Genomic DNA, 23,123 nt, shown 5'->3' with positions numbered 1-23,123 from the left:
TGACATAAATGTGCCTATGAAACACTGTAAGAAAAAAAATTTCAGAATAATCTATGAAATGATATTAAGCATTCTATGACACCAGTGTCCTACAATGCTTAATGTGACATTTTAATACATTTTGCATATTCCTCTAAGCACATTACTAGACAATAAATAAAAGCTAAGAAAGAATTACTAGGTTAAAAAAAAGACAGCTTTCTTTCTAATATATATATATTTCAGTAAGATACCAAATGATGTCAATAAACTGATAAACCAAGGACATTTTAAACATCTGCTAATTATTGCCTACTTCAGAAAAATATAAGGAAGATTTTACAGCCACTAAGAACCATTTGGTTTGTTCCTGAATGCCAGAGTTTTACATTGTCATTTTATCATTCTTAACTTTATCTAAGAAGTTCATAGAGATTTTATTTTACACAAGTATATTTTAATCTTTTTTTAAACTCTGTCAGAAACTGAACAAAATCAATATTTCATATTCTCTGATTCAAGTAATCAGACAATTTTTAAATATATCCATTAAGAGAAAAAGGATATTCATAGGGCTTTAAGTTATTTCATAACTTTAATCTCAAATTAAGCATTCAAGCATTGTGTTGTCTTTTTTGATCATGTATTTTATGTACCCTCTTCCTCCATGCTTGACTGAATAAACTAATCCAAAGAGAGTTAAAGCTTTTCTACTGGCCTCTGGGCTAATTATGCCTATGACTGTGTCTCTGGCCATGTTTCAAACCATCTGCTTATGCCAGATGAGTGCGGGAACAACACAGTAAAGAACCGTAAACACTCCTGCTCTCCTGAAAGTCTCCAGACACGTTATCTGGGTACTCTGGAAGCCAGGCTTCTACCCCAGACCCCACTGCCAGGCACACGTAATTCTGATCTCTCAAAGAGGGGGTTCAAGGGAGGGATTGTTTGAAGAGCAGTGTTGCCTCTGAGGGGATTTATATCCATAGCAGTCAAATGCTTGCTGTCATTATGCACCAGTGGTTTTCGGATATTTTAGCCACAGTACCTTATGTTTAAACGAAATCTCATGAGAAAGTCTTTGATATATAAGCTAAGTAGAAGGAAAACCATTCTGTAGAATTGGAGAGCAGTAGTTATTACTTTCCTTTCATTTTTGTTTCACTTTTTTTTTATACATAGAAATACAGGAAATTGTGTTTTTTCCAAAGCTAGCAGCTGCAGAAAGAATGAACTAGAACAATAATTTTCCAAGTAGTAACTGCCCATTTACCTTCTGATGTCAAATGAGATATTTTAATGGTACGTTTTTCAGACAGGTAAAGAGTATTTATTTACAGGTTTAAAAAAGATTAGAAATTTAAAACATTTTATTCCCTAAAATTATATAACATGCATTCTTGCATTCTTAAAATATACAGTCTAATTGTTTTGGTTAATGATTTAAACCCATCTTCTTAAAGATAAATGCTTATATATTCAAGAACTATTATTGATGACTACAATTGTATAGTGATTTACTATTAATATAATTCTATTCTAGACCTCATTTTATTTGCTTCCCCAAGGAAAACTGAAATAGAGGCAGTATTATCAATCATAATATATGGATGAGACAAGGGCTCAGGAAGGTCAACTATCCAGTGTTTAGTGGGAATACTCATCTTCAAGCCATGCATACCTCATTAGATTAATCCCGACCCTTTTCCTGTGGTAAATGACTCTGCATTTGTATAATGTTTGAGTTTCTTTGCTTGATTGGTTGGTTTTTATTATATCCCACTTGAAACACAGATAGCTTTCATATTTTTAATCATTTTTATTAATTCTCATCTGTGTAGATCAGGAAAGCCAATTATTAAAAAAGTTATTACCTAAAATAAAATTGATATTAAAAAAATCTTCTATGAAAAATCTTCTATGATCGCATCACATAAGACTTAATGCATAGATTTTGTGATGTTAAATGGGGCTATCCACATTTCTGGCTCACATTTAACTCTAGTCTACGCCCTGATGAAGTGACAGGACAGAAGACCTCTGGACAAAGTATGTGTTGGTGACGAATACGGTAAACATTAGCTATATTACCACATCTGGCTCTAAAATAATTTAAAATAGTCATTTGCCAAATCTTCAGTTTAATTTCTCTTCCATGAGTGCTTTCTGTTTTTCATTTTGGAAATAATAGTTTTAAGTGCCCAAGAATTTGTTTAAAATTTTTCTTTAGCACACACTGAGTTACAAATGAAATTGAATGATGCTAACGGGTGTGTGTCACAGCTCCTCTTGGTGACCCCAATATGTTCATGTCCTAATTACTAGGAGGTTAATATACCTTGAAAACCAAAGGGCCATTTAAATAAATGGCCTGAGAAAAATGGAATGGATGTGTTTCCTTATGTTCTTTTTTAGATGGGTTTAGTTTTTTGAAACTAGCTCTTGGTAAAAGAAATTAGCAATCAACAAAGTAGTCTAGATGATTTATTTAAAAGGTGTTATAGGGCTTCCCTGGTGGCACAGTGGTTGAGAGTCCGCCTGCTGATGCAGGGGACACGGGTTCGTGCCCCGGTCCGGGGAGATCCCACATGCCGCGGAGCTGCTGAGCCCGTGATCCATGGCTGCTGAGCCTGCACGTCCGGAGCCCGTGCTCGGCAGCGAGAGAGACCACAGCAGTGAGAGGCCCGTGTACCAAAAAAAAAAAAAAAAAAAAAAAAAAAGGTGTTATAACTTTTAAAAGTCTTTGCTATACAAAATAACTAGATGATTTATTGTTATTATTTTTTATTGAAATATAGTTGATTTACAATGTTGGGCTAATGCCTGCTTATAACAAAGTGGCTCAGTTATAAACATATATACATTCTTTTTTCTAATATTCTTTTCCATTATGGTTTATCCCAGGAGATTGGGTATAGTTCCCTGTGCTATACAGTAGAACCTTGTTGTTTATTCATTTTAAATGTAATAGTTTGCATCTACTAGCCCATCCCTCTCCCTTGGCAACCACAGGTCTGTTCTCTATGTCTAAGAGTCTGTTTCTGTTTTGTAGATAGGTTCATTTGTGCCATATTTTAGATTCCACATATAAGCAATGTCATATGGTATTTGTCTTTCTCTTTCTGACTTACTTCACTTAGTATGATAATCTCTATATGAATGGATAAAGAAGATGTGGTACATATATACAATGGAATACTACTCAGCCATAAAAAAGCACAAAATAATGCCATTTGCAGCAACAAGGATGCAAAATACCTAGAAGATTATTTAACAGTTTCACTTGTTAACACCTGATGATCAAACTCAAGGCAGTAATTTCATACGATTTATGAAGTAATTGTTACATATCATGGTGAAATTTGCTTGTATGGTTTGAAAGTCTTTCTTTTCACTCAGACCAAAAAATAAACTGAAGAAACTAGAAGCATTTTTCAGTTAATATTCTAACTATTGAGTAGTGTTCTAACAACATGTCAAAATATATCATATGTTAGCAAACAAAATAGTCTTATGATGGTATTTAATACTAACCTATTAATTCACTAATATTTAGATTTACTTAAATATTATATAGAAATGTATTCTACTAGCATAAAATTTAATCCTAACAAAAAACCAAATACTGGTTGAAATATTTCATTGTAAATTTTAGTCATTTTAGATTTTTTAAAACATTCTCTATTATATTTCAGCTTATAGTTTTTTGTTATTAAAAATCTAAAAATATTTTCATCACGTCCAATAACATTCATAAGATTTAAGCATATCTGGATATTCTAGAAAATAATCATTTCCCATATTTTGTTAAGGACAGCTTAACTGTACATGTGTATTGAGGACACTGGCAAGATAGATTTTTATTTCCTTTTTTATAGGGGCTTAATGATGTGTTACAAGAAATAACCTTTAAGATGTGATAAGATGTTCATGCTCTAAGTTATTCTATGTATTTCCTACACACAATAAATACATATTTTGTTTATATTGCAGTCATTTGTGAAGGACTACATGATTTCTATCACCAGACTTCTGTTGGGATTGGACACTACACCAGGATCGGGGTTTCTTTGCTCTGTAAGTTACTAATCTCTGGTGTAGATTATTCTGACAGGAAATTCTGAAAGCCATCTATAATGTTCTTTGTATAACTCTTCTATGTCACTTATTTATTTTTTTCTAATATGTGTTCAAAGAATAGCATCCTAGTTTTTTTAATTCCTTAAACAATGTTTAGGGAAAACATTATTTAAATTAATAATCCCGAAGGTAACAATTCTGTACAAAATTCAGAACAAAAATAATCCTGAAGGTAACTGTTCTGTACAAAATTCTAGCAGGTATTTGAGACTGACAGTTTCTGACATAGGATGCTACACTGCCAAGGAAAACAGCGATCATGACATTTAACCTCTCTGTTTTATAAATAAATGTACTATGCCTAAGTGTATTTAATGAAGTGTCTTGCTAACAAATTCAAATTCATGATTAGCAAAGAGAGACCAGCACTTATGCCTCCTGTGTGTGAGTCCTGTGCTCCATACTTTTACACATCTTCCTCAGTATGAGTACTAGTAGAACTTTGGATGGACCATTCATTTTTGTGCTGGAGTGTCCTTTGCATTTCAAGATTTGTAACATCAGCAGACCCTGTCCACTAAGGTTATCACAACATTCAAACAAGTCTTTACAGGTTTTCCAACAATTCCCAATCAATTACCAGTGATATTGTCTACATATATGGGACTAATACAATGCCATGCTGCCACAAATGGAGCAGTTGGTTTCTTAAGTTTGGGTGAACCCAGGGATAAGGCTGAGATGGAATGTAATAAAAGACTTTAATACATGTATAAGCACTTATGAATGTCACTTTGAGATTTCAAATTATCAATAAAATCTACCTTTAAAGAGTGAAAAATAACCATTGGGTTATTTCTTAAAAATTTGATATGTAAATAATTTATATGATTGTAGATGAAAATCACCGAGGATGACTTATGGATCAGGACTTATGCCAGACTGTATCAAAAATTATGTTCTTCTACTGGAGATGTTCCCATTGGAATCTACAGGACTGAATCTCAAAAACTTACTACATCTGAGGTTTGGAAATACCAAAATATTCCTATCTTAATGTTTAATTTTACTGAATACTGCCATTCCTAAGCCTACAAACTTATTTCTGAAATATGTCATTAAATTATGTAAATTATGTCAGGAATTTCATAAAATAATGTTGGCTAAAGGACTCTTTTAGAGTTTGTGGACTTTGGGCTCTGAACGTCTTTTGTAGGTTTTCAGGAAGTAAGTTAACTCTAAGTAACCTCTGGATACATAAGAAAAGTTCTCAGGGCAAGCAAACTAGTTTTCTAATATAATCTTCAACTCCACATATTAGCATTTGGAAAGAGGGAAAACAAAGATAAGCTAGGAAGCATGAAACTCACATTCTTCAAACTCCAGGTTGAGGACTACTTTGAAGCTAAGAAAAAGCTCTAGGATCAGTGCCAGACCCTCCTAGAGGGAAGCTCAGTAATTATAAAAGCAAACTAGAGCCTATGAAAATGGAACAGAATTTCTGATGCCTGCGTATGACCAAAAACATATTCACATTTTAATTTGGTCACACTATGTGGTTCCAACTTATGGTTTATATTCTTGAAATATTTTTTCTTCTTCAGATACCTCAAAGTTATTCAAAATTTTGGTTAACCATTTCTTTCTTTGGTCTTATGCAAAACAGAACCTCATCTATGAGGCTCAGATTAATTGCATGCATTTTAATTGTCATGTAATCATTACACTAGCTTGTGATTAAAATCAGTGAACCCATGTGTGGAAAAGAAGAGTTTTATAGGAGGCATAAGGGTAATGGAGTAGATTTTTATTTTCTTGTTATAATTTGTAGTTTGACATTTAAGTAAGTGATATTGAGGCCAGAAGAAAATAGTTCAGTTTTTCTGAGATGCTCTTTAGTGGTTTCACTGCAGCTTCAGAGGTGCTAAAAGAAGCTTTATTGCCAACTCTGCTACTGAATCTGAGTTTGTCATTGGCTGTGGTCCCCGTGGTTCACACCACAAAGAGCAAGACAAAATCAGAGAAAATCAGGAATGATTGGTGGGAGAAACATACCAGAAAGTTAAATGTGCAAGACAGCTTAGCCAGATATGCCTAAAATTTAAAGAACACTGCATCCAAAAAAATTATTATTTGATGAAAGGTTAAGAGAAAAAAAGTGCTTTCACACTTAAGCAATTAACCATTTCTTATTTGAACTTGATAAAAACAAAGCAGATTTTCACACAGCAGAATACTATCCTGTTTTTATCTTATAATATGTACTTTGTGAATTTGAACATGGTAAATTCTGCCCTCGGTCAAGTTTATATCCATGTTCAGTCATTTTGTATTATTAAGGGATGTTGTTGTATGCTGTTTTCAGTACAGATAGGGAAAGAATAATTGAGTATTTGTACTGTCATCAAGGAGTATTTAATGTTACATTTTGGTCATTTCTTCCTATCACAAACCAGCAAAATGTTTATAAACCCCCAACCCTTTAGCTTATATTAAAAGCACACATCCTTGGAAAAATAAAAGGATACTGGGTTAAATGAGGATACCTGTTGTCTTCCTATACTGAATTCAGTTCATCTTCTGGAACACATACTTTTATTTAGATTTTATATTCTGCCTATTATAGAAAAAAAGGCAATTTAAATAATTAAAGATAAAAATAGGAACTTCAGGGCTTCCCTGGTGGCGCAGTGGTTGAGAGTCCGCCTGCCGATGCAGGGGACACGGGTTCGTGCCCCTATCCCGGAAGATCCCACATGCCGCAGAGTGGCTGGGCCCGCGAGCCATGGCCGCGGAGCCTGTGTGTCCGGAGCCTGTGCTCCGCAACGGGAGAGGCCACAGCAGTGAGAGGCCCGCGTACAGCAAAAAAAAAAAAAAGGAACTTCAAGCACTTTTACAGCAAAATATAATAGGGGCAGAGAAATTAATGCTACTTTACATTTAAAATGAAGTGACTGTTACAGTTGAAAAGGAGTTCTACATTTATTTTCCTGGCAAATAAGGCAAAAATAGAACTGTTGAGTTTTATAATAATTGTATTGTAGTTTGATACACAAAAGGATGTAAGTTCATCTAGAGAAAGATTTGTTTTTCCTGATCACTGTTAAAAGAATGAGTATATTATGTGCTTCCTTACTTAAGACATTGAATATTTAGAGGTATTTAAGAGATAGATAAATGATGAACATTATCTATCTTTAGTTATAGTTTTGCAAGATGTGAAAGTACCAATAAGGTGAATATCCCTTAAGTCGATGTTCTATTTTTTTTTTTAAGAGGAGAACATCAATTCAGTATTAACACAATAAAGACATTGGGTTTTGTGCAAAGGGGAAAACATTCTCTTTTTCCTGATTATATAAAAACACAGAATAAGAGCTTAGTGGATCTAATGAAATGAAAGAGTGGCTCATACATTCCACCATCTCTCTCAAATTTCAAATGGTTCGAGAATACTCAAATGTTAGAATTCAAATAATTTATCGTTGTCCAAAATGCCAATTTTTCTCTTACTTTAATTAAAGAAGGACACCAGGGCTTCCCTGGTGGAACAGTGGTTGAGAGTCCGCCTGCCAAGGCAGGGGACACGGGTTCAAGCCCTGGTCCGGGAAGTTCCCACATGCCGCGGAGCAACTAAGCCCGTGTGCCACAACTGCTGAAGCCCGCGTGCCACAACCACTGAAGCCCGCATGCTTAGAGCCCATTCTCTGCAACACGAGAAGCCACCGCAATGAGAAGTCCACATACCGCAACAAAGAGTAGCCCCCGCTCGCCACAACTAGAAAAACCCTGAGTGCAGTGGCGAAGACCCAACACAGCCAAAGATAAATAAATAAAAAGAAAAAAAAATTAAGAAAAAAAAAGGACACCAGATTTCAAGAGGTAGAAACGTCATTCAATAATTAGAATTTAAACATCTGACATCTTCTTTCTTAGATGGTTCACAAGTCCTCATTCTCCCTAACAGCTCACAGAGTTGTGTTACTGTCCCTCACCCCTCAGGGGCAGTTTGAAAGGTGACTCTATGAAGAGGGTACACAGATGGTCTGTGGACTGGGAGACACGGCACGTTTGCAGGCAGTAGTACCACAGTGAATTCACAGAGCTAAGTGCAAAGGTACATTCTGTGTACTTTACCCTTCAACAGCAGATTGAAGAGTCTTCCCCAGGGAATCTGACAAAGCCACGTGAATGGCCTAATGATACAGACACGGGAGAGTCTCCAGGTCAATGATCCAGTCAGGGGACCATGAAACTCACACTAAAAACACCCCACCCGGAGCTTTCAATCAATTTATTAGCCCTATACTCTTAATATAAGAAGACAACTCAAAATTCCCTATTTCAGGGAATAGAATGAAATAGAGATACCAAAATAAACAAACAGAAAGAAAAAACTGAACTTGTAGGAAAGACAGATCACTGAGGGAAAAGAAAATATAAAACATAAAATATAATAAAGACTTCTACTCCTAACTGTTTACCCAAGAGAAATGAAAATATATCCATACAAAGATTTGCACATGAATGTTCTCAGCAGCATTATTCATAATAGCCAAAAATTAGAAACAACCTAAAAGTCCTTCAGCTAGTGAACAGATAGTCAAAATGTTGGATAGCCATACAATGGAGTACCATTTAGCAATAAAAAGAAACAAAATGCTTATATGTGCTGTGACTTGGATAAACCTCAAAAACATTATGTCAAGTGGGAGAATACAGACTCAAGAGACCACATATTGTATGATTCCAAGTATGTGAAATGTCAAAAAAAGGTGAATATATGCAGACAGAAAGTAGGTTAGTGACTGCCTAAGACAGGGAGAGGTGGAGGGAATGGAGAGTAACAGTTAATGAACATGATGAGACTTACTGGGGTGATGGAAATATTCTAAATTTTTTATGGTGTTGGTTGTACAACTTGGTAAATTTACTAAAATATCCTTGAATTTTACACTTGAAGTGGGTGAATTATAGGAAATGTCAAATATGTATTAAGGAAGTTCTATATTGAAAAGCTGTAATTAATATTATTAGAAAGATAAGATATTATAAGGATAAAAGATGAATAGGAAGCTGTATTTTTAAAGGAACATTTAGAATAAAAAAGAATGCTTGGGGATTGGTAGTACGTGAGCAGAAGTGAAAAAGTTTGTACCATAAAGCTGAGGGAACCACCAAGAAACTAGAGCAAAAATTCAAACATGGAAAATAGTAAAAATGAGGTAAAATTAGAGAACTAGTCCAGGAGGTCTAAGAGTCTAAGATCTGAATTTTAAGACTTCCCTAAAGAGGAAATGAAACAAATTGAAGAAATACCAGTTTAATAACTTAATAATAATCCTAGAACAGAACATGTTCCAAATGGGAAGGGTCACCAGAGGCCCACCACAGTGAATAAAATAGGCTCACACTAAGGCACAGCATCATAAAATTTCAGAACACTGAAGGAAAAGAGAAGATCTTAAAAAAGATGGAAAAGAAAACCAAAGGGTAGGCCACATTCAAAGTATTTCTTTGGATTTCTCAACCAGCAACACTACAAGCCAAAAGACAATGGAATAATGTCCTCGAGATTTTGAGGGAATATTATTTCCACACTAGAATTTCATATTCAGACAAAACTACCAAACTTGTGTTAGGGTAGGATTAATCATATTTCAACATTTTCTCCAAACATATGCTCCCATGCTTGCTTTCTAAGGAAATTACTTCCACCAAAATGAATGAGTAAACTGAGGAAGTAATCATGTATGCAAAGAAACCAGACATTTTATGGAAACCTGGCAACAAGTATGAGGCCAAGGCAAAAGTCAGGAAGGTGATGAAAGGACCACCAGGCAAGAAGTGCAACCTAGATCAGGTCAGAAAGCTTCAGAAAGTTTTTCTTCTGGAAAATGGAAGCTGTAGGATACATGATGCATCTCACTGACTTAAAGAAAGATTAGACAATTGTCAAAGAGTTCAGGATGGATTACCAAGTACAAATCTAATGAAGCAATTAATGAAATTAATTAATTAACTCTAGGAATACAATATCACCACCACCAACATCAAAAAACTATGCAGGCAATGAATAGTAAACCACATTTCCCATGTATTTCACCTGTAAATTGTAGTCATAATATGCCCTGAATTTTGACCTAACCAAAATCTTACTTCAACCATTTTGAAATGATGGGATATGGCAATGGTGGGTGGAAAAGATAGTTACTCTCTCTTCTTCCAGAGTGAGAAGTCAATAGATAAAAGTAGAAACTGACCAAAAAATTAAGAAATGACAGTCAAGCATGTTATATAGAGACACAAAGATAAGGACCTACATGTCTAGCTGAAAGAGGTAAAAGTAGCTGGGTCCTACAAGAGGAAAATAGAAGAGATCATGGTGGGAGCTTCTATTTTTCAAAACAAACCATAACATTTTCTGACTATTTAAACTATGTATGTATAACTAATAAAAACAACTAATAAATTTCCAGCTGTAAAATTTCATTTTCTGACTCACTCATTGATCCTTTCTTCAGTTTATGCTTTTAAATATCCAATTCTATTCAATTCTATTCAAAATATATGAAATATTTTAAATGTAATGCCAACATTTTATATAAGAATGTAGGAGGGATAAACTAATATAAAAAATCTAGGTCTTGGGCTTCCCTGGTGGCGCAATGGTTGAGAGTCCGCCTGCCGATGCAGGAGACACGGGTTCGTGCCCCGGTCCGGGAAGATCCCACATGCCGCAGAGCGGCTGGGGCCGTAAGCCATGGCCGCTGAGCCTGCACGTCCGGCGCCTGTGCTCTGCAACGGGAGAGGCCACAACAGTGAGAGGCCCGCGTACCGGAAAAAAAAAAAAAAATCTAGGTCTTGCTTCCTTGTTTTTTCATGGAGTTGAAAAAAAATACATTTTAAAGGCAGATGCAGGTTTTCATGCCACATCATTTCCTAATCTGAATTCAGTATCTTCCCATATTTGGTGTATAGAGAAAAAAGTTAAATTATGTCACTGCTTTGGCTGTGGGAGGAGGGGACGCACCAAATCCTTTTGCAGATGTCTTTTCAAAGACACGTGATGATAAAAAATACACATCGTTAAAATCATGAAATTTATAAAAGCCCTGGCACACTTAGTTAGTTTTTTCCTTGTGGGCTATAAATTGGTGGAAGGAGGATTCATACAAAGACAAACATACAGTGGGAGTGTGTACAGGGACTGGAAAATCAGTCCGTGGAGAGGAGGGTACAGCTGGAGCAGCCCCTTTTCAGCTAATTGTACAACACCAAGCTGGAATAGACCACTGTCTACATGTCTATTTCAGGGAATTTTTACAAATACCATACCCTTCTGGTTCAACAAATAAATAGAGAATCAACAAGGACTCGTGCTTCTCATGGGGACAAAGGAGAACAGTATTTCTGTCCACAATATTTTCTCCATAATTCTCAAATTCAAAAAGCTTACTAAACTGATTTGGTGGCAAAACCTCACTTTAACTGTTCTGAGATTTTTCATAATACTTACTTATTCCACTTAAAATGAATATTCATGTTTTCATTACAGAAGTGTTTTTATTATAAAATGCTACCCAAGACCCTCTGAAGGTATTACCTACTATTCAGTATATGATACTTTCCAAAATCTGGAAACTTCTGAATTAATAAAAATATTTATTCTCATTTTTTTGGTAAGAAAATGTGAAACTGTCTTTGCCTTCAGTTTTCCAGTGTACTGAAAATCACATTTTCTTGAAGTGAACCATAACCAGTGAAAATTTTTCTAGAAATTAGAAAGAGGTCATTTGAAAGCATATTAAAATACCAACATCTTTACAGTATAACTAATAAATTTGTGGAATATGTTACTCTGTTGTTCACCTTCATCATTAATAAATCCTATATTTAAAAAAAATGTGGATAGGTAATAGTTAACCATCTACCAACCATTAACTTTTTACAATTAAATTGGATGCACGTATCTTCAAATTATGGTTTTCTCCAGATGTATCCCCAGGATTGGGATTGCTGGGTCATATGATAGCTCTGTTTTTAATTTTTAAGTAATCTCCATACTGTTCTCTATAGTGGCTGTATCAATTTACATTCCCACCAACAGTAAGGGAGGGTTCCCTTAAATTGGAAAGTAATATTTTAAATATATTATTAAAATTAAAGTTTTCATTTTATAAAATTACATTAATACAATGATTTTAGTAAGGATTTAGATAAAATAGTTTTGAAACTCGAGCTGCCCAATCTCTGCATTTATTCACTCACACATTGGGCCAAGTGTTAAGAATCTGCAGACAAATAATTTCAAGGAGCCTATATTCATATATTTATTATGCATTTTTTATATTTGTAACAATAGTGAGAATGCTAGATAATGGGTTAGACTTGAGTTATATTACACCAAAGAATATAATTGAAAATTTCACTTCTACCTTTTGAGGAATGAAAATATTTTTCCTTAGAACTGAAGAACAAGATAGCATGATTTTTATAACCCCTAAATATTTAGCATTTATATGTTGACTGGGCAGATCAATTTTTATCCTCTATAGCCTATGTGATAACTAAGACTATTTCTATAAAGTTACTTAAATGTATACATAGAGGTGAAAAAACAACCTTATTATAAGGTCTAACATTTTTTTAAAATAGTACAGCTATTAATACCAATAGTGATTATTGAATATCAATGATTATGTCAGTATCCTCTCATGAATATAATAATAAGCTCTTATCAATTGTTTTATTTTCTATTAGCACCACATTAACTTTCTATCAAATCTTAGAAAGATGATTTTAGAAAAAAAATCTAACAAGAAAAACTTTCTAGCAAATTTTTAAAATATTAGCTTATTCTTTACCTAATTTTATTCAAAAGTGCTATGATAAATAATCAAACACATAATTAGATGATGTGTTCTGTGCTATCTGTCATATATTGTCCTGTTGCTGACTGGTTTGTGTATGTATTGTTTAGTCATTGTTTAAACTGTATTTTGTGTGTTTCTTTTTCCCTCGCTTTGTGTCAGTGTCGAGAAATAGCATCACAAGTAAGTATTTTGTTTGTCTCCCTTTCCTCAAATTGTCTAGTATATTAATTCAGTTATTAAATGAAAAGAATATTAAAGATTGAATTCAATATTTCAGATTTTAAAAGAAAACAAGTAAGCTGAAATGCTTTTAAATGCTCTATTTTCAAGTTAGTGTATTTATATTTCCCTAATATGATTCCAAATTTTACCTGTTTGTCTTCAAATTATGTTTATGTATTAATCCAGTCACATATTTTACTGTGTGGTGTCATTACCAGCTAGTCACTTACTGGCTGTAGATTTTCCTCAAGGGAGGTGCCACCTTCAATGCAATCAGCTGGTACTGAAAGGGAATGGGGGTCTCGATATAAAACATATCTTTAGTTTGCTTCTTATGTAGGCTGGACCCCCTATAAATGGTTATGGGAACAATAGGACCTGTGATGGATTCCTCTGGGACACTTTTTCATGCTGAATTTATTCTTTAATAGCTTTAATTTATTGTCATGAAGAAGCCATCACTTTAATGTTTGATAATATTAACCTGTGATAATCATTGATTTACTACAATTAAAAAATTCTTAATAATACATTATGTATGTTTACATACACTTCTTATATTCCTGAACCCTTGATGTTATCTTCATGTGATTTGCATTTTTAATTTTATTTCCCATTTTCTTCATCTAAATCACGATAAATAATTGTCATTATGGGCTTAGTACTTAACACAAACTCCCAAGCATTAAATAGAATCAAAGAAACTCTTACAAATATAAACATTTTCAACTTTAAAAATTGCATTTTGAATGTCAAAGCAGCGGTACCATTCAGCCCACTGGGAGAACACAGTCACAAGTGTAAAAGTTGTGTGCCAAAATTACCATCCAAAGGTATGAGTCTATTTTTGAGCTTGTTGAATTTTGGAGAGAAGTTCTATATTATCATAATACCCAACATTTTGACAGTGACAGTTGTTTACTCTACATCATAGATTTGAATCCATGTAATAAATGCAATAAATGCAAATGTTTATTAAATTATTTTGAACATCCTAAATTATTTAAGGTTTAATAATCTCTAGCTTTATTATATTTTTAAATATTCTAATTTTGTTTTCCATATATGTATTCCTTTGGAATTTACTAAATATTTACTAAGGAGGCTTCACTTTGGGATGTAAGAATAATGTTTTAGATGCTTTCCGACATTTTTCACATGATGGTACATAGAAAATAGTAACATTTGTTTAGCATGAAGCTGTTCAGGGCATCCAGCTGCCACCACAGGTGGTGCAAATTAAAGTTCTAGTTCAATGAAAAACACAGCTCTGGCACATGCAGGGTTTGGGGAGCTCGTCTTAGGGTTCTTACAGTTGCTTTATTAGAATATGTTTTGTAATTTTTTGAGCTCAAATGAGATCAAACATATATTTCTAAAATTTTAAATTTGTACCAGCATTTGACCTGACCTGATTCACAAATAAAATTTAATTTTCTTTATAATGAACTGGCAGACATTATTTTAGGAATTATTTTAGGAACATGTCACAAGCCAAGTTTCTTCACTTTGCCTCTACTGAAGGCTTTCTAGGGCGTGAGTCCAGACCTGCTCCACAGTGGTAGAAACACTAGTTAGTGGTCACACCATGTCCCAGTAAGAACAAAGTTTTCATTTGTTAAAAAACTTTATGGCTTCATGTTTGAAAGTAGAGTTAATTTTTTAAAAGTAGGTTTTGGCTCTATTGTTTTCCATGTTGATTCAAAGTGTTGTTCTTCACTTTTATTCAGATGTAAAGCTTCAATATCTCCTCTTTTCTCTAACTTACCATTTCAGATGCAGAAAATCAAAGGTTTGGCTCATTTCCGGCTTTTCGTAGCCAATTACAAGTTGACTCAACTTTTTTCCTCTGATTACTTTCTTTCTCATAGTTACTATTCTAGTTCTCAAAATCCTCCAGTCAATTCCCTATATAAATAAAGTGCCTTCCCTTTAATTTACTGGGAAGTTTGAGTCTTCCAATATAAGTATCCTTCTCACAATCCTTTTTATGAAGAAAAAGCTCTAATTGTACTTTAGATATTAAAATATGCTTATCCTTGTAATTCCAGTTTTTTCTTATACAATTTCCGTCCTTTCCACCTCTAGTTTTGCTTTGTTTTGTTTTTTCTCTCTCCCTTCAAATATGTTCAGGTTTCTCCAAATCTCAAGAAATTTTTCTCCTTTTTTTCTGCTTTTTCTTATTTTACTCTTGCTGTTAAACTCTCAGAAGACTTCATATATGCTGTCCATTCTATTCCTTATCTCCCAGTTTTCCCCCACTACTTTATCGATACTGTCCTTCAATTATTAAAAATCTCTTTTAGCCAAAATCATTGGTCTTTTAAATTAGTTTTAATTTGTTTAAGCACTGTAGAACCTTTAACAGCGTTCATTCTCTCTTACATCTTAAAATTCTCTTATCCTTAGTTTTCATATCATGAATTACTCCTATTTTCCCTGTTTTCACTGGTTTATTTTTTTCCCCTTTTTTGCTGTTCAGTTTCTGCCTATAACAGCTCATTTTAGATGCTGCTACTGTGATCTTCCATCTGAAGGTTCGTCTAATCTCCTGTCTCGGGATTGGCTCTAGAATGCAGGACCCCAAGGAGAGGCAGCGGTCACCTTCACCTCCTACCCAAGGAGGGGGCTTCATCTTTAGATTCCAGAAAGTACTCCATTATCTACCTAAGGGTGGGCTAAACTTCACTGCAGGTCATCTCTCCCAGAGCATTAATCTCGATCCCTGAACAATGATAAGTGCTTTCTTGTTTTATTTAATCTGCCCAGCAAGCTAATACGGTGGATGATATTATTCCCATTTGTAAATGAGCAGAGACTTAGACACATTAACTTGATAAAATAAAAACTTAGAAAGTAGCAGACCTGGATTTGAACTTTATCACTTTCTGACATCAGAACCTGTTTTTTTAATCACTAGGTTTCGCTGTAGGAACTTCTACCAACTTCTGGCCACCTCTCTCTTTTCCACCATCTGATTTTAGATCCCAAAGTGCTTTGTTTGGGAATCAACGTGGGAATTGCCACTTGAACCAAAACTGGGGATTTGGAAAATACTTTTCCTCTTTTTAACACATGGCTTTGTAGCACTCAGTGTATCTTGTGGTTTCAATGATTACTTCGAGGTTGAGGGATGGCAAATTTTTGTTCTCTGCCCTCCCTGTTCTAATTCCTAAACATGAATAACAAACTCATTATCTGCCAGATACTTTGTCTTATAATCTTCCAGAATTACAGATATTTACTGAGCACCACCAAGGTCCAGATGTTCTCATCTAGGTGCTTGGAATGAGTCAGTAAACATGCCAGAAAGATTTCTCAGAAAGTGGACATGAACATTTCATGCCTATTCTTGGACTTAATTACTTCTGGGTGGATTTACAATATCCAAATTCTCTTCCCTTCAGTGTCTTGCATCATACACGCAGATTAACAATGCCTAATCGTGGATGTTTGATGCCTGTCATACCAAGTCAATTGTTTGTTGCTGAATTTTAAGTTCCTATATTCTAGCCATTCTTTATTCTCCTCTGTCCCTGTTCCTGGGAAGATTCATTTATTCAATTATTTTGTCTGACCATAAAAGCACTAGACATGGAACAAGATAATCTAAGTTTAAAAGTTGGCTCCTACCTTAACTAGCTGTGTGTGAACTTGGGCTGTTCTCAACACATAGCAGAATGGAGGTTAAGTAGGGAGATTTATTATTATCACTTCATTAGTTAGAAAAAAGGCAGAAATGTGTTAAATGAATCGTTCATAGTTAATGGCAAACAATTCTGTGTGAAGGTACATAGAGTAGCATAGATCTCATCTCATCATTTTTCACTGTTTCTTCATTTTTGAGTGGATAACACTGCTTCAGAAAATGTCTGTGTCAATACACTTAAATTTATAAATGAAATAATAGTAAGTATTCCTGTGATTTGGATAAATACCTTGTAATATTATCAAAAGTACATATATTCACTAACCTCAAGTGCATTCTAATTCATACACACATACACAGGCACACACACATACACATACACACACACCATGGGTCTCAGCTCACGTGTAATTTTCTTTCACTTTTCTCTTATAAAAATTTGACTCGAATATTTTTAGTCCATTTTATTATTCTTTTTTTATAATATTTCCTAGCTCTACTAATTCTTATCTTATTTTCAACATCAGGAAAGCATTTCTTACTTACATTATTTACGTACCTTAACTTAAGCCTCTCACTGCAGTTAAATACCTTAACTTAAGGTATTTACATACCTTAACTTAAGCCTTCTGTGGCAGTCCAGAGGTTAAGACTCCGAGCTTCCACTGCAGGGGGTGGTGTGGGTTCCATCCCTGGTTGGGGAACTAAGATCCTGCATGCTGTGTGGCTTGGGGGAGGGGGAAAGAGAAAAAAGAGTCTCACTGGCACACTTATTAGCAAGAAGCTATTTAAATGCATCCAATCTATTTGTTTTATTTTAACTACATAGTCATGGCTTTCTGTTCACTTAATGTCTTAAACTGCACTACATCATTCTTTCACTGGACCCTGCCACAAGTAGTAAAGTAAGACTTTAGTCACAACTTCTTGTTGCATGGGTGCTGGAGTCTACAAAATCAGAACTGAATAGAAAGTTATAAGGTTGATCTAAGCCATCTAGGTCTTAATAAGAGAGTGATGGTTGCTCAGCAGCAGTATACTTGGATCAATAATACCATTTTATATAGATTCTTTACATAAGAATATAAATATTCATATCTACCAAGTCTTATACCATTGAATATCTTCCTTAGTTAAGACATTACATATATCATAGAAACTTTCTTTCCACAGTCTCATTTATTCATAACTGTTATATGCTTTAGGGTGGTGGCTCTCAAATGCTGAAAAAGAAAAGAGGACTCTCTCTGTGTGTGTGTGTGTGTGTGTGTGTGTAAAATGTTTGGGTATGGTAGAATTGATGCTATACTCATATTGAAATCACTATAATAGTTTTTCATAACTTTATATGCTTAAGTGTTTTCTTCTGTACTGTAAGATTCTGGAGGTGATAGAATGATAGCCCCCTTCACCTACCGTACAGTATGTAGGGTCTACACACACACATATACATGTGGTTGAAACCATTGCTTTAGGCTATGTATTCCTGTAATTCTAGAAAATTCTAGAAAATGATGAGTGAGAATTGTACTGTGAAGATGACAGAGCTGGCAATGAAACTATGATTCTGATCATGTAAACTATCGGAATGCCTTTCTTGCTGTGTTGAACCTGTGTGCTTAATAAGTAATCTTCCATTTATTGATTTTTTTAAAGTCAAATTTGGAGTTTAAAACTATTCAGGTATATAAGAAAATTCTCTACACACACATATATAAGTATGTACAATACATAAAAACCAAACCATATGTACACCAAAAGGACGTTTTATGTAGAAAGAAAATATGTTGACGCATTTGGTTATTTTTATATATAAAATGAATAATTTGGTTAAAGAAAACTGCTTTTTAGTTTCCTTAATGAACTAAAAGTTAATGAGGATGAAATTAGTCTAGATTTGAGCCAGACTTTGAATCTAACCTACCAGACACATATCAACATGAAATACAACAGTCAATATTAAATAACCATTAGAAGAGTGAAGAGGTGCCTCGAGACCTACAAAAAACGTAGTTACAAAATGTACAGTAATGATAATTTTGATGCTGATAACATTATTACTTCACCTTAAAATACATTATTTTGAGGAGAAAATAAATGCTATAGATTCAGAAAAGATAAAAACATTCCTCTGTTGCACAGTGAAAGAAGGTCACATGACTTCATAAGAAAAACAATGAAAGAAAGTAGTGCTGCCGCATTGATAGAGCTATATGATATAGAAACATGACAGAATTAAGGCAATTTCACTGAACACTTAAAATGTATTTCTGAACACCACAGCTCAAAAAAAACAATGAATATGTTAGACATATTAACTATTAAATATTTCAACTTGCTATTTAGAAAATTCACTTCTCAAAATCACCAATAATTTCTATAACATACTTATATGAGTGGAAGATGCCTAACCTTTATTAAAAAAAAAAAAAAAGCTTCCATCATAGGGCAATGCTATGGTCCTAGATAAAGTAATGACCTTTTATAACTTTTCTTCCTCTTCCTCATGTCTCTGCAATGATAGGTATTATTTATGACATGCATGTTAGAGCAGTGGTCCCCAACCTTTTTGGCACCAGGGACTGGTTTCATGGAAGACAATTTTTCCAAGGATGGGTCGTGGTGGGGAGATGGCTCAGGTGGTAATGTGAGCGACGGGGAGCAGCAGATGAAGCTTCACTCTCACCCGCCGCTCACCTCCTGCTGTGCGGCCCGGTTCCTCAGACCAGTACCAGTCCACAGTGCGGGGGTTGGGGACCCCTGTGTTAGAGGGAAGAAAAGCTACAGTAGGAACTATTTGACAATATTCATCACCCCTTCTATTCCATGAAAAATACATCTTCCTGGACTCCAAGATATTCCATTTTTCTACCTTCTCTCATATTCTTAATTTCTCACTTCTCTTCTACATCAAACTCTCCAACTCCAACTGAGGATATTGAGGTATAATATTTGGAATTAGGGAATTATCGCTAAACCACATCTATCTTTTCATTATTGTATCCCACGTGCCTTGGACAGTGCCTTGCACAAGTGTTCAGTGCATGTTTTTTTGAAATCAGACACAGATCTCCTTCTCAACATGGAGTCATCCTTTCAAATCTACTCAAATTTATATAATTTTCTTTGTACCACATCTGTCATAAATCTTGGCCCTTAATTATCATATTACCCTTAATTTTATGTAAATGTTTATGGATACATGCCTTGTAATTGCTGCTCTGATGGTGTGAGCATGAAACCAAGGAGGACAGTTTCTTGCACTGGAAGCCCGTGGACAACTTAGCTGTTGTGAGTGGTTCAGAGTCTCCAGGAGGTCCTAGAGGAGGCCTCTGCAGTGAAGGAATCTGGGGGTAGAGGCAAAGGAGGGAAAGGTGAAACTAATGCACTTTTCTGTTGTATTGCAATTTGGAGAGAATTTAGAGTCTTTTCTTGTAATGGACCTCATTCAGTGTAGGCCAGTTTGTGAGTAGCAGCATAAATGAGCTTTAAAAAAATTGTAAATGAGAAATATGTTGTCTCCAGAACCCAAAGGCCTAAAAGTACTAGATTTGTCTTAATATTGTCGGTACTTACAGATCAATAATTATTTCTTGACAGTGCCAGAGATAGAGAACCCCTTGACTGAGCAAATAATGTCTAGAAATATTCCTAAGTTGAGGGGGCCTTGTACTTTGTGTGAGACAGTGGCCCATACCTGTTCATGAGCTCCTTTGTGAATGTTTCTGTGTCCCGAATGAGGGTGTCAAATGACTCTCCTTGAATGATAAGTCATCAAAGTCATGACATACCTGTATTCCAGAGAAAGTTGGATGCAGTGTTGATATTGCCCGCGAAGCCTGTGTGTAATTGCAGGGCTGTTGAGGTGCCCCATGTATAGTTAAGTGGAGTATTGTGTCCCTTCGAAGGTGAAGGGAAACTGGCTGAGTCCGTCAAAACAGGCACTGAACAAATCATATTAGTGAAATTTATGACTGCAAAGTATTTGCCAGTTGCCAACGGAATAGATTCAGTAATTTCAACAATATTGGGCATGGCACCTTAATATGTGGGAGAAGGGCACTAAGATTGGGACCGTCTACTGTGGGGCACCATTCATTCTTTCCAGGTTTAAGAACAGATCAGTTTGGCTGTTAAACGGAGAAGCAGTGGTGATTATCATCTGTTCTCTAAATAGTTTTTATAACGGGCTTCAATCCTTGAAAGCTCTGTACAATCCTTGGAGATTTTATTAACTATATTGAGCAGACAGAAGGTTCAACTGATTGTAAGCACCAAAAGTTTTATTTCATTTAATTTTAATGTATTACTCATTGGAAGAGTGTTCATGTCTACTAGGGGATGCTTTGGGGCCATGGGTGTTATGACCATGGGAAATTTAGGCAGGGTGATAAATACCTCTTTGTCCTCTATTTTATATTTGATAACTCTGCTAAGAATATAGAGATTACCTTAATTTTAGAGCAATCTCCATATTTAGGGTCTTTGTTTAAAAGTAGTGAGATCTTCAGTTATAACTATAATTTGAGCTCCAACTCAAAGAGAAAAGAAGGCCCTAAAGGTTTGCCAATTGGTACATCTCAGATGTTAAAGTTAATTTGGGACCTATGTTGTAGAGGTACAAAGCCAATCAGCTCCCTTTTTATTGTATTTTTCTTGGTCTTAATAAACTCTTTTGGTGAATTAAGAATTTTCTAGTTGGACTAATTGTGGACTTCTGTTGCAGTTGTTTATTTCCTCCAGTTTTGTTGCTGCTGTTGTCTTTGGTTGGTAGACATTCTGGGAGCTCTTTTCTACCCCGTTCATATGTATAAGTCTCCTGCTCCAGAGAATCTGAAGTCAGTATCTTCAGAGTTATGGGCCTCTGTCGTTGTTTTGTCGGATTTTAAGGACCCGTGGCTTAACTCAGTTTTGAATTCACCCCTTGGCTGTGCCACAGGGACCTGTGGGTACTTCTCGTTATTGCTATGGGGATCAGCAACTCTATTGTTCCAGAAGCATAGGCGGCAGCAGCAGAAGCATTTTGTAGGGTCCCAATGAGCTGTGTTCAGAATTGTGGATCTCAGCATGGCAACTACTCTTCTTTCACACAAGCAACCATGTAATCCAGCTGTAGGATGCTCAGGGTATCAGCATTTTCCCTGACTGCTCTATGCTATGGGGATTGATGCCTGCTTTAGACACACAAACGCTGGTCACAGGATAAGGATGATTCTCTGAGCTTAATGTCAACCATGCTCCTTACTGGAATCTAGGCACACAATTCAATATGAAACACTCAGATAAGTCTGAGACATATGATGCAGGACCACTTTAACAAGAGCCCCAATTCCATACTCTTGTCTTTAAATGCCAATTATTGAAACTTCTAACTTAGGTTGGTTAAATCCAAACAGAAGCATGGGAGGACTGAATAAATGCAACATAAAACTGCATAGCTGGCAGCCGTGGCCTACATACCCTGCTTCCTGTACCAATTCTTACAACTTTAAGAACCCCTTTTGACTCCCCAGGCTGTAATGTTAAACGCTTAGTGAGCCCAATAAATCCTGCCCGATCCAACTTTATGTTTCTTCCACCATTACCCCGTACCCTTAATATCCATTTCCAAACATGCTTCTCGGACTTTGGTCTGTAAAAATTTAAAAACTGAAGTAGTTCTTTTGGAGTGTAACTTCCTAAGCATGTGATAAAAAATAAAATGAGTAACATATATGCCAACTAACACCTACATATTTATAAACACTTTACAAGACTCCTTAGTAAAAGAACACAAACAACCAATTAAAATTAGGCCAAAATTATTTCTCAATTGGTTCTTATGAACCGAGATGAATTAGTTAAATTTTAAGGGAAAACATCCACCATGTAGTTAGCAACTTCATGATAGTAGTATTCAAGATCTTAAACAAAGAAGAAAAAAGTAAGATTTTCTGGGCTTAAAGCACTAGGAAAGGCATTAGATTATTGAAACCCTTGTACACTAGTTGTTTCTGAATGACAGTATTGAAGGCTCAAAGGAAAAAAAATTAATGACCAATGTGAGAAATGATATTGAGATAATAAATTAGCCAAGTTTCAAATTTCACAGACAGCAAAGAAAGCAGAGATTTAATTAAACACACATACAACACACACACGGAAAACCAAAGATGTGTGAATCTATAGCTTAATTGTACATTTAGAACAAATAATCAAAAATAAGATTTAACTCATAAATAGAAAAGTAACTGACTAGGTTTGATTTTCTCTTACAGATAATAACAGAAAGATAGGTGTTACATAGGACAGAGGGAGAAAGAAAAGAAGGAGGGGGA

The 23,123-nt window shown here is 35.1% G+C and overlaps 1 protein-coding gene across 9 annotated transcripts in view; it reads left to right on the top strand.

Annotated features, from left to right (window-relative positions):
* The window catches only part of KCNT2 (potassium sodium-activated channel subfamily T member 2), a 354,895-nt gene that overhangs the window by 305,258 nt on the left and 26,514 nt on the right, over positions 1–23,123 (top strand). For 8 of the 9 annotated variants that reach the window (XM_082615038.1, XM_082615040.1, XM_082615035.1 and 5 more), the window contains 3 exons: positions 3,973–4,056; positions 4,957–5,085; positions 13,095–13,115. In XM_082615038.1, the coding sequence (XP_082471164.1) occupies positions 3,973–4,056; positions 4,957–5,085; positions 13,095–13,115 (234 nt within the window). The remainder of the gene's footprint in view (positions 1–3,972; positions 4,057–4,956; positions 5,086–13,094; positions 13,116–23,123) is intronic. The other variant, XM_082615036.1, reaches the window with a different exon arrangement.

The sequence above is a fragment of the Mesoplodon mirus genome, assembly GCF_964341445.2.
Source record: "Mesoplodon mirus genome assembly, chromosome: 3".
NCBI lineage: Eukaryota > Metazoa > Chordata > Mammalia > Artiodactyla > Ziphiidae > Mesoplodon > Mesoplodon mirus.
This window is presented reverse-complemented; position numbering and strand designations above follow the sequence as displayed.